At 39.9% G+C, this 21,265-nt stretch overlaps 1 protein-coding gene across 1 annotated transcript in view; it reads left to right on the top strand.

Moving 5' to 3' along the window:
* Positions 1-9,334: 9,334 nt before the first annotated feature.
* RET (ret proto-oncogene) overlaps positions 9,335-21,265 on the top strand; it is a 35,319-nt gene continuing 23,388 nt past the window's right edge. Inside the window, exons 1-7 of the mRNA XM_009998130.1 lie at positions 9,335-9,380; positions 10,142-10,393; positions 11,975-12,268; positions 12,759-13,000; positions 14,799-15,000; positions 15,441-15,640; positions 19,981-20,239. Of these exons, the coding sequence (XP_009996432.1) occupies positions 9,335-9,380; positions 10,142-10,393; positions 11,975-12,268; positions 12,759-13,000; positions 14,799-15,000; positions 15,441-15,640; positions 19,981-20,239 (1,495 nt within the window). The remainder of the gene's footprint in view (positions 9,381-10,141; positions 10,394-11,974; positions 12,269-12,758; positions 13,001-14,798; positions 15,001-15,440; positions 15,641-19,980; positions 20,240-21,265) is intronic.

The following is a 21,265-nucleotide window of genomic DNA, read 5'->3' as shown; positions in this document are numbered from 1 at the left end:
GCCCAGAGGTAAATAAATTCTATTAAACATCTATTAATATAATTTGTGCTGCAATACATTAATCAGTTTCCTTGTCTTAGATTTCAGCTCTGCACTCACACAGAACAAAATTATACCCAGTTATTCTCAAGTAATAAAACTGTACTTGAAAAATGAAGGCATAGTTAATCACACAAATAAGGAGGAGTGACAGAATCAGGATCTGAAGAATTTGCTGTCTCTTAAAGGAGCTTTCCATGCATGTTAATTTCTATGAGGAATGCTTTAATTTTCGTAACATTGCTATTTAGAACAATGAACCATCAAAACCCTGCCTTCTTGCTAAACTAAAAAAAACCCACACAAACAAACTGTAAGAAAGCAAGAGAAAGGAAGTTTCTCACCTTTTTTTCCACTTACGATGTTCGAAAGTGAGTTTCTAAAACTTCACTGGAAGTGCAGGCTCTGAGAGGTAAGTGTAGGCACAGGTTTGACCTCTAAGCTGAGCATCAATGAACTATTAAGTAGACCTTTAGTAAAAGCATTGTCCCGTTCTCTGGTAGATACCATGCTGCACACATTTTCCATTCATGAATTGAGACAAAATAAAAATCTTGACAGTTCTCACAAATCCAAGTGAAATATTTTCTTTCTGACAGATTTAGGATCTGTCTTTGATCTTGAGTTTTTAAAAACTTAGGTTCAAAATGCCTGATACAGGAAGGAAACTTTTGTCTGATTCGTCTTTTGGCTTTGCCAGGTCAATTTTAATAATTTTTTGTAGAATTCATTCTCATTTTCCTTACTAGCAGGTTAATCAAGGTGGTAAACTGAGCTCTTGTATTTAATATTTGTATCTACATAATTCCCATGTTTTCAGTCTAAAATTCAGGGCTGTTTTCAATATGAGCTTGGGAATCTGGTGAGGAAAATCACAAGAGAGGCAATTAACTGAAAGCAGACCAGCTTAACAGGTCTGGAATATATTCTTGTTAAGTATTGTTTCTGTTTACCATCACTTTGTAAGGACCTATTTCCTCTGAAAGTATCAGATTCTGTAAAACACATGTATTCCACTGATACTGCTGCTATTGAAATTCATTCTATCACTCTCTTAACAATTGTGCTATATTTAAATATACACAACAGGTGAAACTTAGCAGTTACGCAGCTCCATAAAGTTTGATCATACTCACAGGAAATTCTGCTATGAAGCTCTGCAGTGATCTTCCCCCAGTCCACTCTAACTTGGGGTCCAGGCAAGCAGCTTAATAAGAAAATAATTAATTTCATTTTCACTTTAATACAGATTCTTATGTTCTCTGGTTCCTATCACATCTGTTATGATTTTGTAATGATCAGCTTAAAAATAACACACCTAAAAATAAATAATGTCATGCTGCTGAGCCACATTAAAGGCATGCTAGTTAATTAAGTGCATATCAGTTCTTCTATTTATCATTGTTCTAGTGACTCTGACACACTGGGAATTTTACCTCTGGCACTAATGCAGCCTAACCTCAACAAGCTGATGGCCAAATTTGGCTGGATTTTTTTATACAATACCAGGAGAAATGTCTAATAGTTGTGTTTGTGCAAGAAGCATTCTGCCCCCAGTGGAGACAATAGGCCTGGGGTGGTTTAGGGAGGGTGACCTGCCCTGCTGCCTGGCAAAGCAGGACAATGGAGAGGAGCACGGTGGACCTAGGGTTCCTCCATCACTGGTGCTGTGTCTCTGTCTGGCACAGGCTGTGCCAGTGACCACCTGTTCAGCCAAGGATCTCAGGGAGAGGCAATGAGAGAGCGGTGCTGGGTGGCACCAGCTCTTCCCCAGCCTGTGGGTTCTGACACTGAAACTCTCACCTCGGCTTAAAAAAGGAAACTTGTCTCGCACTCTGCTGTGAGCTGTAGGCAGGAGCTGAGCTCCTGAACTGTTCCTTGTTCATGAGGTCCCTCTGGAGATGTTTGACTTTTCAGGGTGCTTTGTTTAAACCATGGTTATGTTTTGCCCTGGTGAATATTAATTCTTTGACTGGTTATCTCTGGTGATTGGAGATAATTCTTTGTCTGTTATTACCCTTTAAATGAGTCCCAGGGTAATGATGAATTGTGCGTGAAGAGTTCTTTATCAGACAATCGAACATTGGAATAGTGTCCCAGGGGAAATGGTAGATTCCCCCACATTGGATGGCTTGAAATCTCAGCTTCACAGGTTGCAGAGCCAGCTCATATAAACTATAGTATTGCCTGAAACGGTTGGAGCAGATGATCCTGCAGGTCCCTTCCAACCTGACATTCTGTGATGATTCTAGGATTCATTTAAAATCCTGCTACTGAACAGAAGGAAAGGTTGGAGTGATTCCTTGCACATAATGTGGAAATTGTTTTCTTTGTTAAACTGTTTGTAACTGAAGCAACATTTCTCTAAATGCTGGCAAAAGCATGGGATGGACCAACCTGTGTTAAACGGTGGATATTCACTTCAATGGCTTGCAAGGTATTCAATCCACATAGCCTTGTTTCTAGCTGTGCTGTTGCATGCTACTTTTCTATTAAGTGACAGTGTTTTTTCTAAATTACTGACATTTTGCTTTATGAGGGTGAATTTATTTCTTAATTCTGTACAGGCTAGAAGAACATTAAGTGGACAAGTCCTTTAATTTAAAATATACAAGTGCTTTGCTGCTTCTGTTCTCCGATGAATCAAACATTGGGCACGTTAATACTAGTAATGGAACATAATGGCTACTCAACAAAAAATAAAGATAATTATTTCAGGAACACAAAACTAAACTTGTTAGATAATTGCTTGTTGAAATCTGATATTGTGCAACAAATGGGGGATTAGTAACAGCAGACTCCCATGTTCATCTGTTTTATCATTAAATCCTGTATGTTACAACGAGAAGGCTATCATACACCAATGCACACAGCATGGGGAATAAACAGGAGGAGCTAGAAGTCTGTGTACAGTTTAAGGGTTATGATCTGGTGGCAATTACAGAGACATGGTGGGACAGCTCACATGACTGGAATGTGGTCATGGATGGCTATATCCTTTTTAGGAAAGACAGGTGAGCGAAGCAAGGCAGTGGAGTTGCTCTTCATGTGTGAGAGTAACTAGAATGTATTAAACCCTGGACATCTGCAGGGCCAACTTTGGCCTCTTCAGTCAATTATTAAGAGAAGTCCCATGGGACAGGGTACTAGATGGTAAAGGGGCTCAAGATAGTTGGTCAACATTCACGGACCACTTCTTGCAAGCTCAGGATGAGAGCATCCCAATGGGTAGGAAATCAAGTAAGGGAGCCAGGAGACAACAGAAAGGGCTTCTTCAAATACATTGCAGACAGAACTAACACTGGAGGCAATATCAGCTCACTGCTAAATGAGGTGGGTGCCCTGGTGACAGAGGATAGAAAGAAGGCAGAGGTACTGAATGCCTTCTTTGCCTCTGTCTTTACTGCTGCAGACTCTCCCTGGGAGCTCCAGATCCCTAAATTCCCAGAAGAAGTCAAGATGAAAAAGGAGTTTGCTTTGTAGATGAGGATTGAGTTAGGGATCAGTTAAGCAATCTAGACATTCATAAATCGATGGTTCTGGATGGAATGAACCTGTGGGTGCTTAGGGAACTGGCGGAGGTCATTGCTAGGCCACTCTCCATCATCTTTGGTAAGTTGGGCAACAGGTGAGGTGCCTGAGGACTGGAGGATAGCAAATGTCACTCCAGTCTACAAGAAGGGCAAGAAGGAGGACCCGGGTAACTATAGACCGGTCAGCCTCACCTCCATCCCTGGAAAGGTGATGGAACAACTTGTTCTTGTCACTATCTCTAGGCATATCAAGGACATGGGGGTCATCAAGAGCAGTCAGCATGGTTTTATCAAGGGTAAATCATGTTTGACTAACCTCATAGCCTTCTATGAGGAAATTACTAGGTGGATAGATGATGGTAGAGCGGTAGATGTGGTTTATCTTGATTTCAGTAAAGCATTTGACGCTGTCTCCCACAGCATCCTCATAAGGTGGGGAAGTGTGGTCTCAATGATCAGGTAGTGAGGTGGATCATGAACTGGTTGAAAGGAGGAAGTCAGAGAGTTGTGGTCAATGGGACAGAATCTAGTTGGAGGTATGTGACTAGTGGAGTCCCTCAAGGTTCGGTACTGGGATCAGTAGTATTTAGTATTTTCATCAACGACCTGGATGAGGGAACAGAGTGTGCCTTCAGCAAGTTTGCTGATGACACTAAACTGACACACCAGAAGGCTGTGCTGCCATTCAGTGAGACCTGGACAGGCTGGAGAATTGGGCAGGGAGAAACTTGATGAAATTCACAAGGGCAAGTGCAGAGTCTTACACTTGGGGAAGAACAACACCATGGACCAGTGCAGGCTGGGGGCTGACCTGCTGGAGAGCAGTGTAGGTGAAAGGGACCTGGGGGTCCTGGTGGACAGGAGGATGACCATGAGCCAGCAGTGTGCCCTTGTAGCCAAGAAGGCCAATGGCATCCTGGGATGCATTAGAAAGGGTGTGGTTAGTAGGTCAAGAGAGGTTCTCCTCCCCCTCTATTCTGCATTGGTGAGGCCACATCTGGAGTATTGTGTCCAGTTCTGGGCCCCTCAGTTCAAAAAGGACAGGGAACTGCTCGAAAGAGTCCAGCGCAGAGCTACGAAGATGATTAGGGGAGTGGAACATCTCCCTTATGAGGAAAGGCTGAGGGAGCTGGGTCTCTTTAGCTTGGAGAAAAGGAGACTGAGGGGTGACCTCATCAATGTTTACAAATATGTTAAGGGTGAGTGTCTGAAGGACAGAGCCAGGCTTTTTTCAGTGATGTCCAGTGACAGGACAAGGGGCAATGGGTGCAAACTGGAACACAGGAGGTTCTACATAAACATCAGAAAAAGCTTCTTTACAGTGAGGATGACAGAGCACTGGAACAGGCTGCCTGGAGAGGTTGTGGAGTCTCCTTCGCTGGAGACATTCAAAACCCGCCTGGACACGTTCCTGTGTGATGTACTCTGGGCGATCCTGCTCTGGCAGGGGGGGTTGGACTGGATGATCTTTTGAGGTCCCTTCCAACCCCTAAGATTCTGTGATTGCATTAAAACCATACCCCTTTTCTTGGAGATGCATGTCAATTCTTGATTAAGGATTTTGATTGCAGGAGGGCTGTTCCATTCTTAATTGTTGTGTTGTCTTCCAGTGTCAGGAAGCTCTGAGTAAATATTGTCAGATGTGAGTGTAATACTTTCGGAATGAAAAACAACCCTCATTCCATTTCCATTTTGCGCATGCTTTTTTTCTTATGTTTTCTTAAAAACACTAACCAGTTCTTGAGTTTTTAAATGCATGTTTACTCAGCAGGCACCATGAGATCCATGAACATTTTAATCTACTGGGAAAAAGTGTAATTTGTAAGCTGAACTGGTGAAAAGGACGTGGAAGGTAGCAAACACTTAGGCTAGAGACAATTTTCAGATTACATGAGTAACGAAACTCAAAATTACTTTAGTGAGAAGAGGAAACTTTAGAGAAAGTTTTAGATTTCAGTCATTTCAAGTCTTTAAATCAAGCCTTTTATTCAAATACATGGTGTAACTTAAACCAAGCAGTGGTCATTTAAGCCTTGAATTTTTACTATGAGCTACATAAGACACCTGCTTACTTAGCTTGAGGTAAATGGTTTGGATAAGTGGCCTTGAATTTGAACTGTGCAATGCTTTCAGCACTTTAGTGGGTTTCACTCTGAAGTTCCCAGTGCCAGGTTCAAGAGCAAACAAGCTGCTCTGTTCTACTAATTGGCAGTTCAGCAACTGCTGCAACTGGCACCAGCTTCTCTTCAGAAGAGGGTGTTGGGAATGGGTCTCTTGTCGTGTGGACCAGGGCAACCGGATGCTCCTGACCAGTGACCCTGCCTTGTGCTGATTTTCCTCTTTCACCATCTCCAGCATGCTTTGAGACTCTGCAAGTGATCCACATAGAGCTGATACGATTTTTTGGTTATCTAAGTGCATCCTTTTAACAGAGCAAATCTGGGGGATAGTTCGCCTCAAAACAGATTTTTCAAGAGTCTGCAATTGTACCTAGAAAGATTGTTACAAATATTGTTCAGGAGAATGTCTTCAGTGCAGTTTTCCTCTACACTAATAGAAAATTTCATGCCACTTCATTTTAAGTTAAAAGTTAAATTATGTTTTTCATCATTGTGGTTGATTGCAAGAGCATAATGATGCTACAGTCAGGTTGACAGTTTTCATCAAGACTAAGTCCACCAATGCTACTCAAGACTATAGTGGCAAGCATAAAAAGCTCTAGAAACATGAGGTTTTCTACATAAAATTTTGTACCAAAAAAAAATCAATTTGTATCATAAAAGACATTATTTACCTAATCATTCATGACTGAGAAAAGCCACATGAGAAATTGCCTTATTTCAAAAGGCAATCACGAAGGCTTCAAAGTATGTATAATCTCATTTCTCCATGCTCATTTTATCTGATTTCCCTTCCTGAGCTAGAAAACTGCTGTCATAACTGCATCTATTTCCTGTAGAAGCTATTAGTCAGTAGCATTAGGTCCGCTTAAACGTGATCACTTTTCTCTTCTGTATGTTACTGATATGCTATTATCAAGTAATATTGTTCATTCATCAGAGGTTGCTGGGTTTTCTGCACTGATTGTAGAATATGGGAGAACTGAAGAGTCTTCTAAAAAAAATAAAATCAGAGGCTGCAAAATATTTCAACAACGCTCACTCTCTGTCATGTTTCTCACGTATGCTAGGGAACACAACCTTCTCATGGTGTATTTCAAGGTTGTAATGCAAAATATTTCTCTACTTTTAATTTCTAAGCAAAAGTACTTTAGCCATCAGTTTTGAGGGTAACCATCCCAATTCCTCTTTATTTAAACTGCAGATTCAATAAAAAGTCCATCTGGCTTCCACAGGAAGCTTGCACAAGTCCTTAGAAATAGATGATTATTTTTCCAAGGATACAAGGAACTGTGGCCAGGATTAGAACCTCTTCCTCCAGCAGCATACTTGCCAGATGGCAAGTTTATTGAATCTGGTTTTAACTTACTAGGGCTTAAAGGAATGAAGACAGCTCAGAGAAGTGAGTGCTGTGTTTCTACTTCAAAGGTCTCCTTCAAAATCAGCATCCAAAGATTTATATGCGGAGTGTGGTTGTGACCTAGGCAAGTCTGTTACATACCTCTTGTCTCTTTCAGTGCTTGAAATGGATTTTAAGAGCAACACAAACCACTTTATGAAAACACAGTAATTTCAAAATCAGCAGCGTTAACTTACATGGCTAAGTTTATTTATTTAATTTTTTAACTGTTTTGCCATCTAAGTTTCTACAATGTTCTAAACTCTTTTCACTTGAAATACTTGTTTTCTAAGTAAAACACAGAAGTATGCCATATCCACTGGTATCACTTACAGCTTTATCCTTAGGTGCTGTTCTTAATATAGGACATTTTTGGTGGGCAGAATTGAGTTAAATCAGCTTTTAGGTTTGAAACAGGGAGAAAGAGGTTATGCTTCTTCTTAAATTTATTACAACAACTTTTCATAATTTCTTACGGTGTCTTTTATAATTATGAAAGCCATTTCTGGTTAATTAGTGATGTGAATTCTAAATTGTTTTATGGAGGAATCCTCCTCTCTTTTCAAAATACAAAACATTATTTTGCATTTCTGTTACCTACCAACAAATTTTTGTATTACACAATTTTTCTCCCTTTTTTTCTGAGGATGTAGAAGAGTGCTCCTGTGAACCACTGCCAAAGAATTTCAGAGAGTCTGCAGCATAAATACTAACATTTTCTTTCAAATGCAGAGCAGTCAGGATGCTGACCTCTGCTGAGGTGTAGTTGCACTCCAAGTTTCAGACATTTGAATGGCAATATCTGTCATAATTATTCATATGCTTTATTAAACATGACTACATACGTATTAGCTGTGTGGGCATAGCAAGATTAAAACACCTGTTTAAGACAAGGATAGAAGTAATTGTGACTCAAAATACCAAATTTCCCTCTTTTCCTATTTCCCACTTTACACATCCATACTTTTTGCATATATTCTACTTTCTATACGCTCCTTTTACTGGAGAAGACTTCATGTTCTTGCTCCGTGTGCTGTTTGATATGGTGACTACACAGCATCACTTGCATCAGAAGTGTTCACCCCCCTCTTAGAAATAAGGAAGTAAATGTTGCTCTGTCCTGTGGCTAATGTTGCGTAAGCCTCATTTGTATGCATCAGTGGCCTTAAAGTAATTTTGTGGTCTTAGGCAGTGAATTTTCAGTGTTCAGATTTTCATGCAGAAGTTTTCATAATTCTAGAATCACTATTTTATATAAAATACAGGAAATCTGTTTGCTTGCACTGAGACTGGGCTTGTTATTTGGATGTCACCTTATCCCTCTTGTTAATGAACCATCTTGTTTGGGCTTCTAGCACTGCCTATTCACCAGGTTTTCCTGCACTTCAAAAAAAGACAGAGGGATGGGAAAAATTTATTGCAAATGTTCAGGAGTCTAACTTAAAAAAAGATGATGATAGTACCAGAATCAGAATAGTTTTCTCATAGACAGTAGACATCAGGAGTTCATGCTTTTCTAAAACTCTCAGAAATACTATTGTTAGCTTTTCTTTGAGTTAATTACTTCGGCGCAAATTGACCTGCTGTATTACTTGACCGCTTTATTCATGCATTGCAAAGTACATGTAGAAAAAATAATGGTTCTCTGAAAATCTCATGATACTGGTGATGTCATGAAACATTGCAAGGTACAGTGGTTTCTGTGGCATTTCCAAATGAAATTAGAGGTCTCTTGTTTACAGTTTGTTAGTGGTCCTCTCAATTCAGTAGAACAGTGTATGGATCCAATAACAACAGAAAAATAAGTACATGCTGTAGCCTGATGCTATGTTGAAGACATTTTGGCATTACATGCCTTATTTTACTGCTGTGTTGCCACTTTTTCCAGTTTATCTGGCTTGATTTAAGCTAAAATAGTCTTCAATTAGTAACATATGGAAATTATTATTTTCATTTGTTCAGCAGATGGGAGAGCCTTTTATATGTCTTACTCCTTATCAAATCAAATAATATAATGCATAATTCTGCAGTCTGCAAGTATTCTCTTGTGCAGGGGCAAGTACTGACTGTCAGTGCAGGTGAAGTACAAGAGTGACACTTGGGGTATTTCAGTGTGCCTGAATGCAGGGAGCTCAACTTGTACCTTCCTTGCTTAGCAGGCTTTTCCACATGTTTGCAAGCAGTAGAATTGGAACAGAAGCTAGAAAACGGGTAGACAGGCCATTGCAAAGTGACCTGGTAAGATGGGATCAGCTGAAGGCATCAAGGGGCAGCAGAGCCCTAGTAAAGGTAGATGTCTGCAATATCAGAGATGGAAAAGCAATTGGAGAACAATGCATCAGTCGCAGCCATTGTATTGTATGTATGTATGTTTCCCTCTCCACTGCAGGCAAGTCAGTTCTCAGCTTTCTCATCTGTCATATTTAAAATAGTTATAATACATTTGTATCAGTTTTATTTCAATAACTCCCATTTTCTGTATCAAAAATAACGTGCTGGCCTGGTGACAAAGGAAGGGAGCCACAAAAGTGCTCCCATGTAAGAGAGGTTTTGTGTAATCCAAGGAAAAGCGTGAGCCATTGATACATTTTGGTGTTTCCTCACAACAGGTTGTTTAAGCTTTTAACGTGTGTGATGTCATCACAGGTTTTTTCCCTTCTTTGAATATAATCTGTGAGATAATGGAATTACAGCTGAAAGCTCCAGATATGAACTTAAGTAAAATCTGGCAAGCAGAGCTTGGTTAAGTGTTCTGCTTAAACTAGGCCATGTTTACAGCAAAGTAGTTTTGCTTTCAAAAGGCAGATGGTTTTTTAACTTGAACTTAAAACACAGGCCAAAATTTTGGTGGCTATGTCCCTGACTCAAGTGCAGTAAAATTGTATTTATTTATACCAGATGAGGATCTGCCTTTTTCCACATATTTTTTAATGTTTCTTAAATCCTTAGAGAATGAAGCCTTTGGTTCTTTGGAAATGTATCTCTTAAGAAAATGCCAGTGCAAAAATCATCTAACTGGGAGCACCTCTCTTGTGTGCCTTCCTTTGCAGCTGCCTTTGGTCTCTACTTCCCCAGGAAAGAGTACTTGGAGAATGTCTACATTGATCAGCCAGCAGGCACACCGCTCCTGCACATCCATGCCTTGAAGGATTCACATGGAGAAGAGACCCACTTTCATCTCTGCCAGAATCTTGTAATTTCTCGAGCAAGATCCAATGAAAATCACTGGTTTCAAATCAGAGGAAAAACAGGGCTTCTCTACCTCAGCAAAAGCCTGGATAGAGAAGACTTTAACATGCTGTGTAAGTATGAGAGGACTAGCTTTTCTTGTTGCAGTGGCTGTTATTAAAGCAAGTACATTAAACAGTGACTTTTATCCATCAGTATATGAGCATCAAATTCGGGAAAACACATCTGCCTTTTTTAAAACGAGGAACCAGACCCAACAAAACCCACAGCCAATGCAGGTAACCAAATGCCAAAGCAGTCTGACCTGGGACAGATCCAGTTGCTCACACTGTGGACTCAAATACAGCGGGAAAGTTGAATTGTTTGAGATGGTTTTTTTCGTCATTTCACAGCTGTGTAGCTCAAAGCTTTACAGTGAGATTTGCATCTTGTTCCTCTCCTGATGCAAACAAAGCCAGTTCTGCTGTGTTCATATTGGGCGCTTAGTGCCCAGACCAGTGCAGTTACCTTAGTTCAAACTCATATAAACTGTCCTTGAACCCCAGTAACATGGATTCGCAAGGTACATTTGCATGTAACACCAAACAGCTCTGGGAAGAAATAATTGTGTATTTCTCTCCCTCTTTTGGGGTTTGGCTCTGTTAGAGAAGCTTACCATTGAACTACAGAAATGAATTATCTCAGTTTTTCTCCTTCTTTTATGCTCTAGCAGTAAATTGGTTTTGGTGATTTTGATCTATGAGGAAATTAGGTATCATTAGATGGTGGAGGAGGAAATGGGTGAGGAGTTAATGGCATACTGCTGAGATCAGTTGCAGAAATTCTTCTGTTGGAGAGTCTGTAGTCTTGAGTTTGCAAGAGCCATGTATCAACACTGCCCTTTGACTTGGGTTCCTTGATGTTTAAATGTTCAGCTTCAGACTCTGCTTTATTTTTTAAGTGCTAAGTCCTTGTTATCTCACCCTTTTTTTTCTGCATTTTTGGTACTCTGTGTTCATGAATATCAGATAGGTGTTCTTGTTCTTTCTTTGTTCAGTTACAAATAGCTGTCCAGAACTTGGGAGTCTTGTTTTGTTCATGTGGATCAAAGTGACCTAGAGCATCTTTTTAAAGTCAATTAGATCTAGTACAGAAATGCTATCATTTTGTCTGTAGTCAAACTAAGGTAATAAAAATAATGAAGGCTTGGGGCTGTATTAGATGCCGCAGGTTGATTTTAACTTCTCTGTTATCTTTTGCGCAACTCTTTATATTTTGAAATTATAAAGCAATTTATACTCTACTTATAAATAATTTGGCCTATATCTTCCACTGGTATAAACTATCAGAATGCTGTAACTTACATTACAGTTTGTACTTTTTGTGGGTCTGTCCTGAATATTTGTGCCATTTTGCACACTTTTTCTCTGCTGTCACCTCATTCTAGTTCTTCCAAAAACCAGCCCTATCAAAAAGCTGGTTACTAATAGTGGCCTGTTTTATGTTAGTGCCTTACAGACAGAACAACTTTGATACTGTTCTGTGGGGTTCTACAGTGTAGAGCTGGTGGTAACACCTATAGTTTTTTGGCTTACTGGGGTTATTAAGATCATATGTTTGTTTTGTGGAATAATGGACTAGAGCACAAAATGGGTAAAAGAAGCATTGGATTGTCTTCTGTAAAATATTTCTTCTGGTGTGTTTTTTCTCTGAAGCTGTAGGAAACTGGATGCCATTATCAAAGGTGATGCTTTATGTCTTCCTTTCACCCCACCCTTTCCAAGAGAAGGAATGCGACTCCGCTACACGCACCACAGTTTTGCTCTCCTTGATCAATGCTACTGCACCAGCTTGTAGCTCCCTGACAGCAAGGCAGCTTTGCTTCACAGAAATGGATCTCTCCTTTCACATCAAAGAGAATAAGCCACCTGGCATATTTCATGAGCTCCAGTTGCCCTCAGTTCATCATCTGTGTCAGAATCTCAGCATTTCCTACCAGCTCCTGGCAGGTAAAACTGGAACTGAACCACTCGTGTACCAGCAACAAACAGCTGCACTGTTAACATCTCTTGTGTAGTAGGTCATCTGAACTGCCCCTGTAAAGGAAATTTGCTTGCAAACATGAACTGAGCCTGAAGATTTTGCCTTTGAGACATACAGAGATGATGGGAAGGAGGACTATCTCCTTCCCTAAGGAAAATATTTGTTTTAGAAGTTTGTACCTGCTAAGAGCAGAGAACAGATTGAGAATATCCTGAGCTTTAAATTGTGCTGCTTCTAGGCTGTAGGATCTTCCCATCAAGTCTTTATTTTGTGCCTGCCCTAACATAGCCCCCCAGCTTTCATCTGTTCCACTTCTGAGGCTGCCTTTTATCATGCAGTGATGATGTCCAAATGGAATGACTTGGTTGCAAAACAGTATTAAAGAAAAAAACCTATCAGAGCCCTGTATTGGGGCAGGGGGATTGTCCCTGTTGATTCTGTGGCTGTGTCTTTCAGCGGAAGGTTTGCCCTTTCGGTACAACGAGAACACCACCAGCGTGAGTGTGACCCGGCGCTTGGATCGGGAAGAGAGGGAGAGATACGAGCTGATTGCCAAATGTACCGTCAGAGAGGGCTTCAGGGAGATGCAGGTTGAGGTGCCCTTCCTGGTCAACGTATTAGATGAAGATGACTCTCCTCCCTTCCTTCCCAATGGCACAGATACTGCAGATGCTGTCGTGGAGTTCAACAGGAAAGAGGTAAGGTTCTGCTTTATCTAGTCCCTGAAGTAGAAGCACAGTGGTGGGAGGCATGATGACTTAGAAGGGTGATGGTCTGGGTAGTGGGTTCTCATCGTAAGGCACGTGACCACACCATGCTCTTCAGAGCTGTGATTGTAAAATGCTGATTATGTAGAATTCCTCCCTGCAATCAGTTATATCTTATTCAAACCCCGAATTAACAGTAGTCAGGATATAAACGTGTGTAAGGAAACGTGAGCAGTTCCTGAGATCAGGATGCTGAGACTGGTCAGGATCGCTGTACTCCCCATGCTGAGCTCTGCTTTGTAGTTGTTAGAGAGTTGCTTCCCTCGGGTGACTAAAACTGAGCCTTGTTAGAGTCAGTGTATCTGTGTGTCCTTCCCATTTAGGCAAATCTAGATAAGATATCAGAACTATGTTCAGAACATTTATTAGGATGTTGTACCAGTAAGACAAAGTTAGGAGAAGCTGTGGTCTTCTGCTGACACACAGTTCATCTGCAAAGGTGCTGAAGTTTCCAGTGTCAGGCTGTTAAGAGAGAGTTCCAGGATCTGGCTTTAACAGTGCCCTCCCACTATTTCCGCACCGCCCCGACCTGATCTTGCAAGAGGCCTGAACTTCTCTGGGGGTCTCCGAGTGTGCTGCCTGCACTCGTGCACCCCTCGCTTCAGTGGAGTGTACAGGTGGGCTCTTTGGCTCTTCCCACTGGAGCAACAACCTTTTATAAGGTAATGGTATAGAGAAGACAATTCTTTTAGGGCCTAGATGATGTGGTTTTGTAATAGGATTTCTGTTTCATAACAACAAAATAGTTTTTTGTCGTCAAATTTCCGTTCAAAGTATATTTTATTCATATTTCTCTCTGGAAGGGAATAGAATGATTTTGGGAGTTTGCTGCCACCTCCCGACTAGAACAAGTGTTGACACCTATGAATGCATCATATTTGCCTGGGCATAAAGTAAATCCTTTGTTCTTTTGAAAATACTGAGATTTGGGAGTTTCATTTAGCTCTGTATGGTAGAAAGTGAAGGTCTTGTAAAAATTATTCATAAAGTAAAACATTCTCTCTGAAATTATATGCCTGCTAATCATAGAATGGTTATGGTTGGAAGGGACCTTAAAGATCATCTAGTTCCAACCCCCCTGCATGGAAAGGAACAGCCCCCACTAGACCAGGTTGCTCAGAACGTAGTGAGTTTTGCTGCCATTTTGCAGTGGGATAAAAAGCATTTTGTTTGGAAACATTCTGTCTTTACTAAGAACTAAACAAACTTCAAAAAACAGAATTGCTAATAAAAATCTTTAAGACCTTGTGGCTTCAGTGTCCAGAAAGAGAACAGCAATGTAGCAGAGAGGGTGAAAGTCAGACAACCCAGACCATTTCTGTCATTTAAGTAATGATTTTGATGTGCCTGAATGTGTTTCATGTCTTTTAAGTGCACATTGCTTACCTGATTTCTGTAGTAGTATTGTAGAATAACATTGATTTTAAAAAAATTAAAAAATCAAGCTCTGCATGTGTACCCATTTCCTGCTCCAAAAAGTTTGGCACTGTATTTAGACATAGACTCAAATCATGATAAGACAATTCCCTTTTCACTGCCATCTCTGAAGCTCCTAACTCAGATCCAAATATGTGTGAGATGGTGGTAACCTGAAGCTTAAAGTGAATTTGAATGGAAGTGGGATTGAGTGAAAGTTGTTTTATTTGACCAATGTTTCCATCTTCCAAACAAATATCAGAGGAGGAAGGTTTCAGGTGATTCAGCAACATAATTTCTGATTTCCTTCTAGGGAACTGTCCTCGCATCACTAACGGTTTATGATGCAGACACGACGCCTATTTATCCCCTTGAAAGCAGCAGAAGGAAGTACACAGGCACCATCATTACTGATGATCCCTGGATAAGTGAAACATTTCGGGTAGAGCACATCTTCAATGAAATCCACTTCAGCCCAAATGGCAGCCAAGTGAGGGGAACACAACATGAGTACAGTAAGGTCTCTTCCTTCAAATAAAAAGAAGTTGCTTGTTAGTAATTGACCAATAAGCTCTCAAGCATTTTGCAAATATTGAGCCAAAGAAAGATGAGAAATTGTAAGTTAAGCAGATGCTAAGTTTTCAATGTGTACTGAAAATACGGAGCTGTTGCATCCCTAAGATAGGGAGCATATGGAATAATGTTGTGTATACTGATAAGCAAGAGGTTCTGATTGAAGGCTTTTCAGCATGGTAGGTAGAAAGGAAGGGGACCTCTCCAAACATCTTTAATGACTCAGAGCATAACTCCATAGGAGCATATTTTCATGTTTAACTTGCCTTCTGTTTCCCGTAAAGCATATCTTTCATATGTATAATTTTGTTGGGATGGCAATATCAAAATACACATTAGCAGATAATGTGGGTTGGTAATAGATGAATATTTTCCTTTGCAGAACTGGTACTGAATAAAAGTATTTCAGTCACAGAGCATCGTTTCTTCCCATTGGATGTTTTGGTGAATGACACAGAATTTCATGGCCCGAAAAGATCAGTGATGCTTCATTTCAATGTCTCCATCCTCCCTGTCAGCATTCAGTTTCCCAACACGACTTACCAGTTCACAGTGGATAGAAATGCTGAACGCTTTGCACAGGTAAGAACTGTTGTTGTTATATTTTTCCCTCTCAGTTAGAGACAGAGGTTAGGAGGTAGATCACTGGGGTGAGATGCACTAAATCGTTGGTTATAGCCGGTTTAACTAGAATCAATGAAAAATGTGATATCAACATGACTGTTGCTGGATGCTGTGGAGATCAGGTAAACTGAACAGTTTCTCTCCCATCACACAATAAAGAAGAGGGGCTACACATGGAAGTATTAATAGAGAGAAATGGAGACAGATGGACTTGCAGCCATGAGTGGCTTAAGCACAAATAACGGGAAGAGTATCAGGAGCAGAAAAAAAAGCTTGTCCCACCTCTGTATATTCCAGTATATGAATGATTTTTCTCTAGGTAATGGCTAGTTGGTAATTAATGTTTCCTAATTTAAACCTCATTTTAGCTTAATGACTACCTTAGCATTTTGTCTTCCAGAAACACTTTCTAACAGGTTGACGTTAATCAGGTGAAAATCACAATGTAATTCCTATGGAGCATGTACATTAATAAGGAACTCATTAATAAGGAACTAGTTCAATTCAAATAATGTTATGAAAATGAGTATTAAAAACAAGAGTGATGAGGCATTTTGGAAGAGCTGGTGGAAAGTATACCTGATAACTAAATAAAGCTATAAAACTGCAGCTGTATTTGTAGCAGAGAGGAGGATTGATACTAAAATATGATCATCCCAATTGCACAGGAGAGCAATTCATTAAAAGACTTCCAAGGAAGGATTAAGTTTAACTTTAAATCTTTAAGACTCTCGCTAATTGTAAAAAGGAAGAAAAAGGAAAGTTAGATATATTGTGTGTTCTTATATTTAATCTGAATATGGAACACACTGTGGCCTGATAGCTCTTCAGGGTATGGAACAGGCCTTACATGGCCAATAATAATGCTACTGCTTAGTCAGGGAACATTTTACCCGGAGTCTGCACTGAATATCCTAAATAAGAACATACCAAGCATTCTCACAGAGTGGGCTCCCTGCAAACAGCTGCTTCTTCACAGCATTTTATGATACCTTATGGCTGCAACTTCTAAATTTGCAGTCCATTACAAACTTAAGAGCATATTCCATGCGTTTTGGACAGATCACAGTGTTTTATATGTTAGATGTGGGTTTATTGTAGCATCAGATTGTGAAAGCTTTGCTCTCAGTGAGGTAAAAAACTCTTCCCTGGAGTTAGGGTGAAACAGTGGGATTTTTTCTAAAAGAAATAGGTGTGTAAGATACTCATGTTCTAGCTCTTAGCATCCAGAAATGGGCCCTAACTGTATGTATGCACAACATGACTGTAATTTTTTAAAGTGTAGAAACTTAGCTGCTCAGTGGGTATGAGTATCTATTGACTGATTTATCTGTCTGTGCATGTGTCTGTGTGTATATATATATATATATGTATACATAGACACACAGATTTTTACATATAAGTATATGCATGCAGTAACACTATGAACAAATGAATTCCCAATTAAATTTTATTAAACCCTATTAATCTATGCATACCCTACCCTACATTGTCTGAAAGCATTTGTTTGAATTTTGGGAGTAGATAGTTTTCTAGTTGCAGAATTAAAAAAAATAAACAAACCAGTTAACTTTTAAAACTGCTGGTTTTGTGTGTTGTCAGGACAGCCAAACATCTGAATGGGAATTTTATGGTTTCTGGAAACAATAGTGCTTCCCCACTAACTGCAGTTTCACTGGGTGGCAGTAGTAGCAGGGAAGACTGTATCTGGCAAGGAGGACTTCCAGGTCTGTGGGATGAGATCTCTTTTTGTGCTGTCTAAACACAAATTTATAAAGAGATTTTGTTCTGATTCATAACCAGCAAAATGCATTCTGGCTCTGGAGATGGTCTCAAGTCAGTTTCATCCACTTACTTCTGAGGCTCTGTTTGAATGTACAGTGTGCTCAGGTTGGAGCACAAGTCACTGGAAGTAGCTTAGTCCACAGCACTTTACATTATTGAAGTTGCATAATTAGCTGTGATGTGCCAGAGCAGTGAGGAAAAGTACTGGGCCAAATCAATATGAAGGCTGAACTGTCTTTTGCCCTAAGGAAAACACAAGACTGTGAAGAAATTATTAACTGCTGGGCTGATGCCATTTGTCTATTTGAGCAGCTAAATGAATTGAATAACAGAAGTGTGGCCTAACAGTACAGGCTTGCCCAGTGGCATTTAACTTACCAAAGGACTTAAAGCTCTATTGACATTTACTGAGACAAATGATGAATAACATTGGCTGAGATTTTTAGAGAGGTTATATGTCCAAATGTCCCTGGAATTCAGCGAGGAGGAACGTTATCATTATCTAGACTTTATTAAACTCTGGAGCTCAAAAGATGGATTTTTCTGTTCCTATTTCTGATAATGGTATTTCTGTGTTAACTATTTTGTGTCTTTCAAAATGCATCTTTGTAAGTTCCTCCCTTGTGAGTTGGTGTTAAACATGATTTCCAGGCCCTTTTAAATCATCCTCATGAGAAAGAGGAACTGGCTGTTTCTACCTCCTTCCCATGGTGTTGCTCTGCTGTATCTAAGAGCTGTGCTCACTCAAGAACCTGCAGTGCAGGGCAAAATTACAAGCTTGGGCTTTACCTAGTGGAATAAGGCAAAAAGAGAAAGCCCATCTTCCTTGTAGAAACTTCTTGAGGGGGTATTTTTAGCTTCTCTTCAGATTATACAGAGAAAGCAAAATTGGACCATGTGTTACTCTGAGGATAAGTTGCTCTTCAGGGACCCCAAATGTGTGGGGTCTTCTCCATCCCCTTTGCAGGAAATTTCTGTTAATCAAAAAAGCAGTTATGATAGAGTAAGCAGAAAGGACAGTTTAATCTACTCTATATAAAGGTTAATGCCGTGGCACATCATTATGTTCTCCTGCTGCCTCAAAGAAACACCACCTAAGCTGTTGCAAAATACTGCTGGTTGCAGCAGCTCTGAAGCTGGAAATGACGTGGTTCTGGAAGGGACCTGTCTAGACCTTGTGTCTAGACAGAGTTATGAATAGTTGAAGTCTTTTGTTTACTTCTTTTTCTTCCTGCCAGTCCCAGCATGCTGTAGAGAGGAGACAGTGTGAAAGAAATGGCCTAGCTTCTGATTGCTCTAATAGTCTTTGTATGTTATCCTGCTATCCAAAAAAAACCAACAAACCACCAACAAAAAAACCTCAGCAACTGGTGCCAAGTGACCAGTCAGTGATGTGAATGGGAGTAAGTTAGATGAAGGGGGGCTATTCTATGACAAAGTATACTTCCAGGACTGCAAAAGCTTTGGACTTGAAATAGACCAGTTTCATAGGAAGAGGTCTTAGTGAAAAGAAAAGTGTGGTGGTGGTTTAGCTTTTTTACATTCTTTAATGGGAATGCTAAGACTGAAATGTACAGATTTGCTTTTACCAGCAGTGGTTTTACTTGAAAACACATCGTCACTGCAGCATTTGAAAAGAATTCATCACCAAGTACCCTTAAGTAACACTCCACCCTTCACATTGTAGTTTCCCCTGCAAGGAAAGCCAATGCCTCTGGATATGATCCGAATCCCACTCCTGTAAATGGAAAAAGCAAAGTGAGCTTTGGATCAGTTCCTGTAGGAGCTGAACAGGAGATGGGGCTTCACATTCCTGTACTTCTTAGATAAATTGTTGTAGACTGAAGAGTACTCTAGCATAAATATTCTGTCAGGCAGAAGTTTAAATATGGCAAAACAACATATTTTCATTTTTAGATAAAAATGTTTTTTAAATTGCCATTGGGAAACAAAGAGATTCTTACTCCTTTTAAGGCTTTCACAGAACTCTGCTGGCCAGAAACTTTTTGACTGTAATTTAACAAAAATTGTGTATTAGCAATTTCTATTTCTGTCTTACTTGAAGAGTCTCTGCTTTGTTCACACTAAGTTGTTTGCTTTCTCAAGCAAAACCAAAGTTTTTTCTCACTGATCAGCCTGGAACAGAGCAGGGATTGAACTCAGAGTTTCCCAAATCACGGGGTCTTGTTCTCACTGAACACTGCTGACCATCAGCAGCAGTATGTGCCACATATCACTGAGTCTGAGTCAAGGTTTTTTGCCTTTTCACTGTTAGCCTGAAGACAGTGGTAATGCTTTACTTCTAATTTTTACTGACAAAAAAATCGCATGTGAAGCATGCCAGGACTGCATTGGTAGTAAAATACCAAGTCTGTAAAACCCTAGATAAACACTGAACTGCAAGATGTAATATGCTTACTTTTCTTTCAGGTGTTTTTGGGAAGCATATAATATTTTAGATGTGTGGTTTTGTTTCTGTTGTCTGTGATTTATTTCTTGGTGTTTGAGCCTAGATAGGAAAGATCTGCATTGAAAACTGCATGAAATTCCGTGGTGTGAATATCAGCTACAAGTTACTGTCCCCCAACGTGAGCTGCTATGCAGTCAACATACTTCAAGGCCGAGAAGACAAATATGGAAGCCTTTATGTCAATGATTCCTCTGTGCTACGCAGACCCGACTGCAAGGAAATACAATACACTGTTCAAGCTACAGACAAGCAAAGCAGGAAACATACCAAAACCTTCCTTACTGTTGTATTGGAAGGAAATTGTAAGTACCTGAGTCAATTAGAGCTATTTTTGATTTACAAGTGTTACAAGATGCCTTATTAGGGTGAGCTATAAACTCATGGTATTAACAATGAACATGAGCCTGAGCTACAAGCTCACAAAGGTTGCAGATGGAGTTCTAATTCAGACCTGCTTGTAGCAGATATTTGTTTGAAGAACTAATGCATGGAAAAATGGTGTGTCATATGCAGTTCCTAATAATCATGATGATATTTGATTTAGAAGAATGTGTGTCTGTGCGACCTTTATTTTGTATTTCACATACCCTGTGGAAGAAAAATTCTATATATACACACACATACATAAAACCCACAAATATCTGGCCAAAGCACAGTTATTCTATCATCTTTCTCGTCACTTCTCTCTCCAATTTTTATTACTTTAAAAAACAATTTTGCTTAACATTCATGTAGCAATTGCATTGACTTCATTTTACTGTAAAGTTTGTAAGGGCAGAACATAAGAAATACTCTACAACAGCCACAGCAGAGGAGGATTACACTGGAAATGTAATAACTTCTCTCCAAACCTTATTGCAGTTTGTGTAGAGCCTTGCAATCCTACCTGACAGTTGCGTCCATTCTCTTGTGTCGTATCACAGCTCCTGTGGCAACAGTGAATTGTTAGAGGGAAAATCACAGAATCATAGAATTAGTTAGGTTGGAAAGGACCTTTAAGATCATGGAGTCCAACCATTAACCCTACTCTGCCAAGCCCAGCACTATGCCGTGTTCCCAAGCACCACATCTAGATGACTTTTAAACACATCCAAGGATGAGAAGAAAGAAAAGCCTGCAGTGGAATTTTTTATTTTTTTTTGCAAGAGCCTTGTGCTGTCTGCAAGCACAAATTTCTAGCTATTGTTCCTTGAGCTACTACTGTGTTTGTCCAAGTACTGTTTTCCCTTAATTAAAAGTTTTGTATGAAGCTATAAGTAATTATGGTCCCCATTTTTCTGTTGTCAGTATGTTAGTGTATTCTATAGTTCCAGGCATTGACGATGTGC

Source organism: Chaetura pelagica, unplaced genomic scaffold (genome assembly GCF_000747805.2).
Source record: "Chaetura pelagica isolate M959 unplaced genomic scaffold, ChaPel_1.0 scaffold205, whole genome shotgun sequence".
NCBI lineage: Eukaryota > Metazoa > Chordata > Aves > Apodiformes > Apodidae > Chaetura > Chaetura pelagica.
This window is presented reverse-complemented; position numbering and strand designations above follow the sequence as displayed.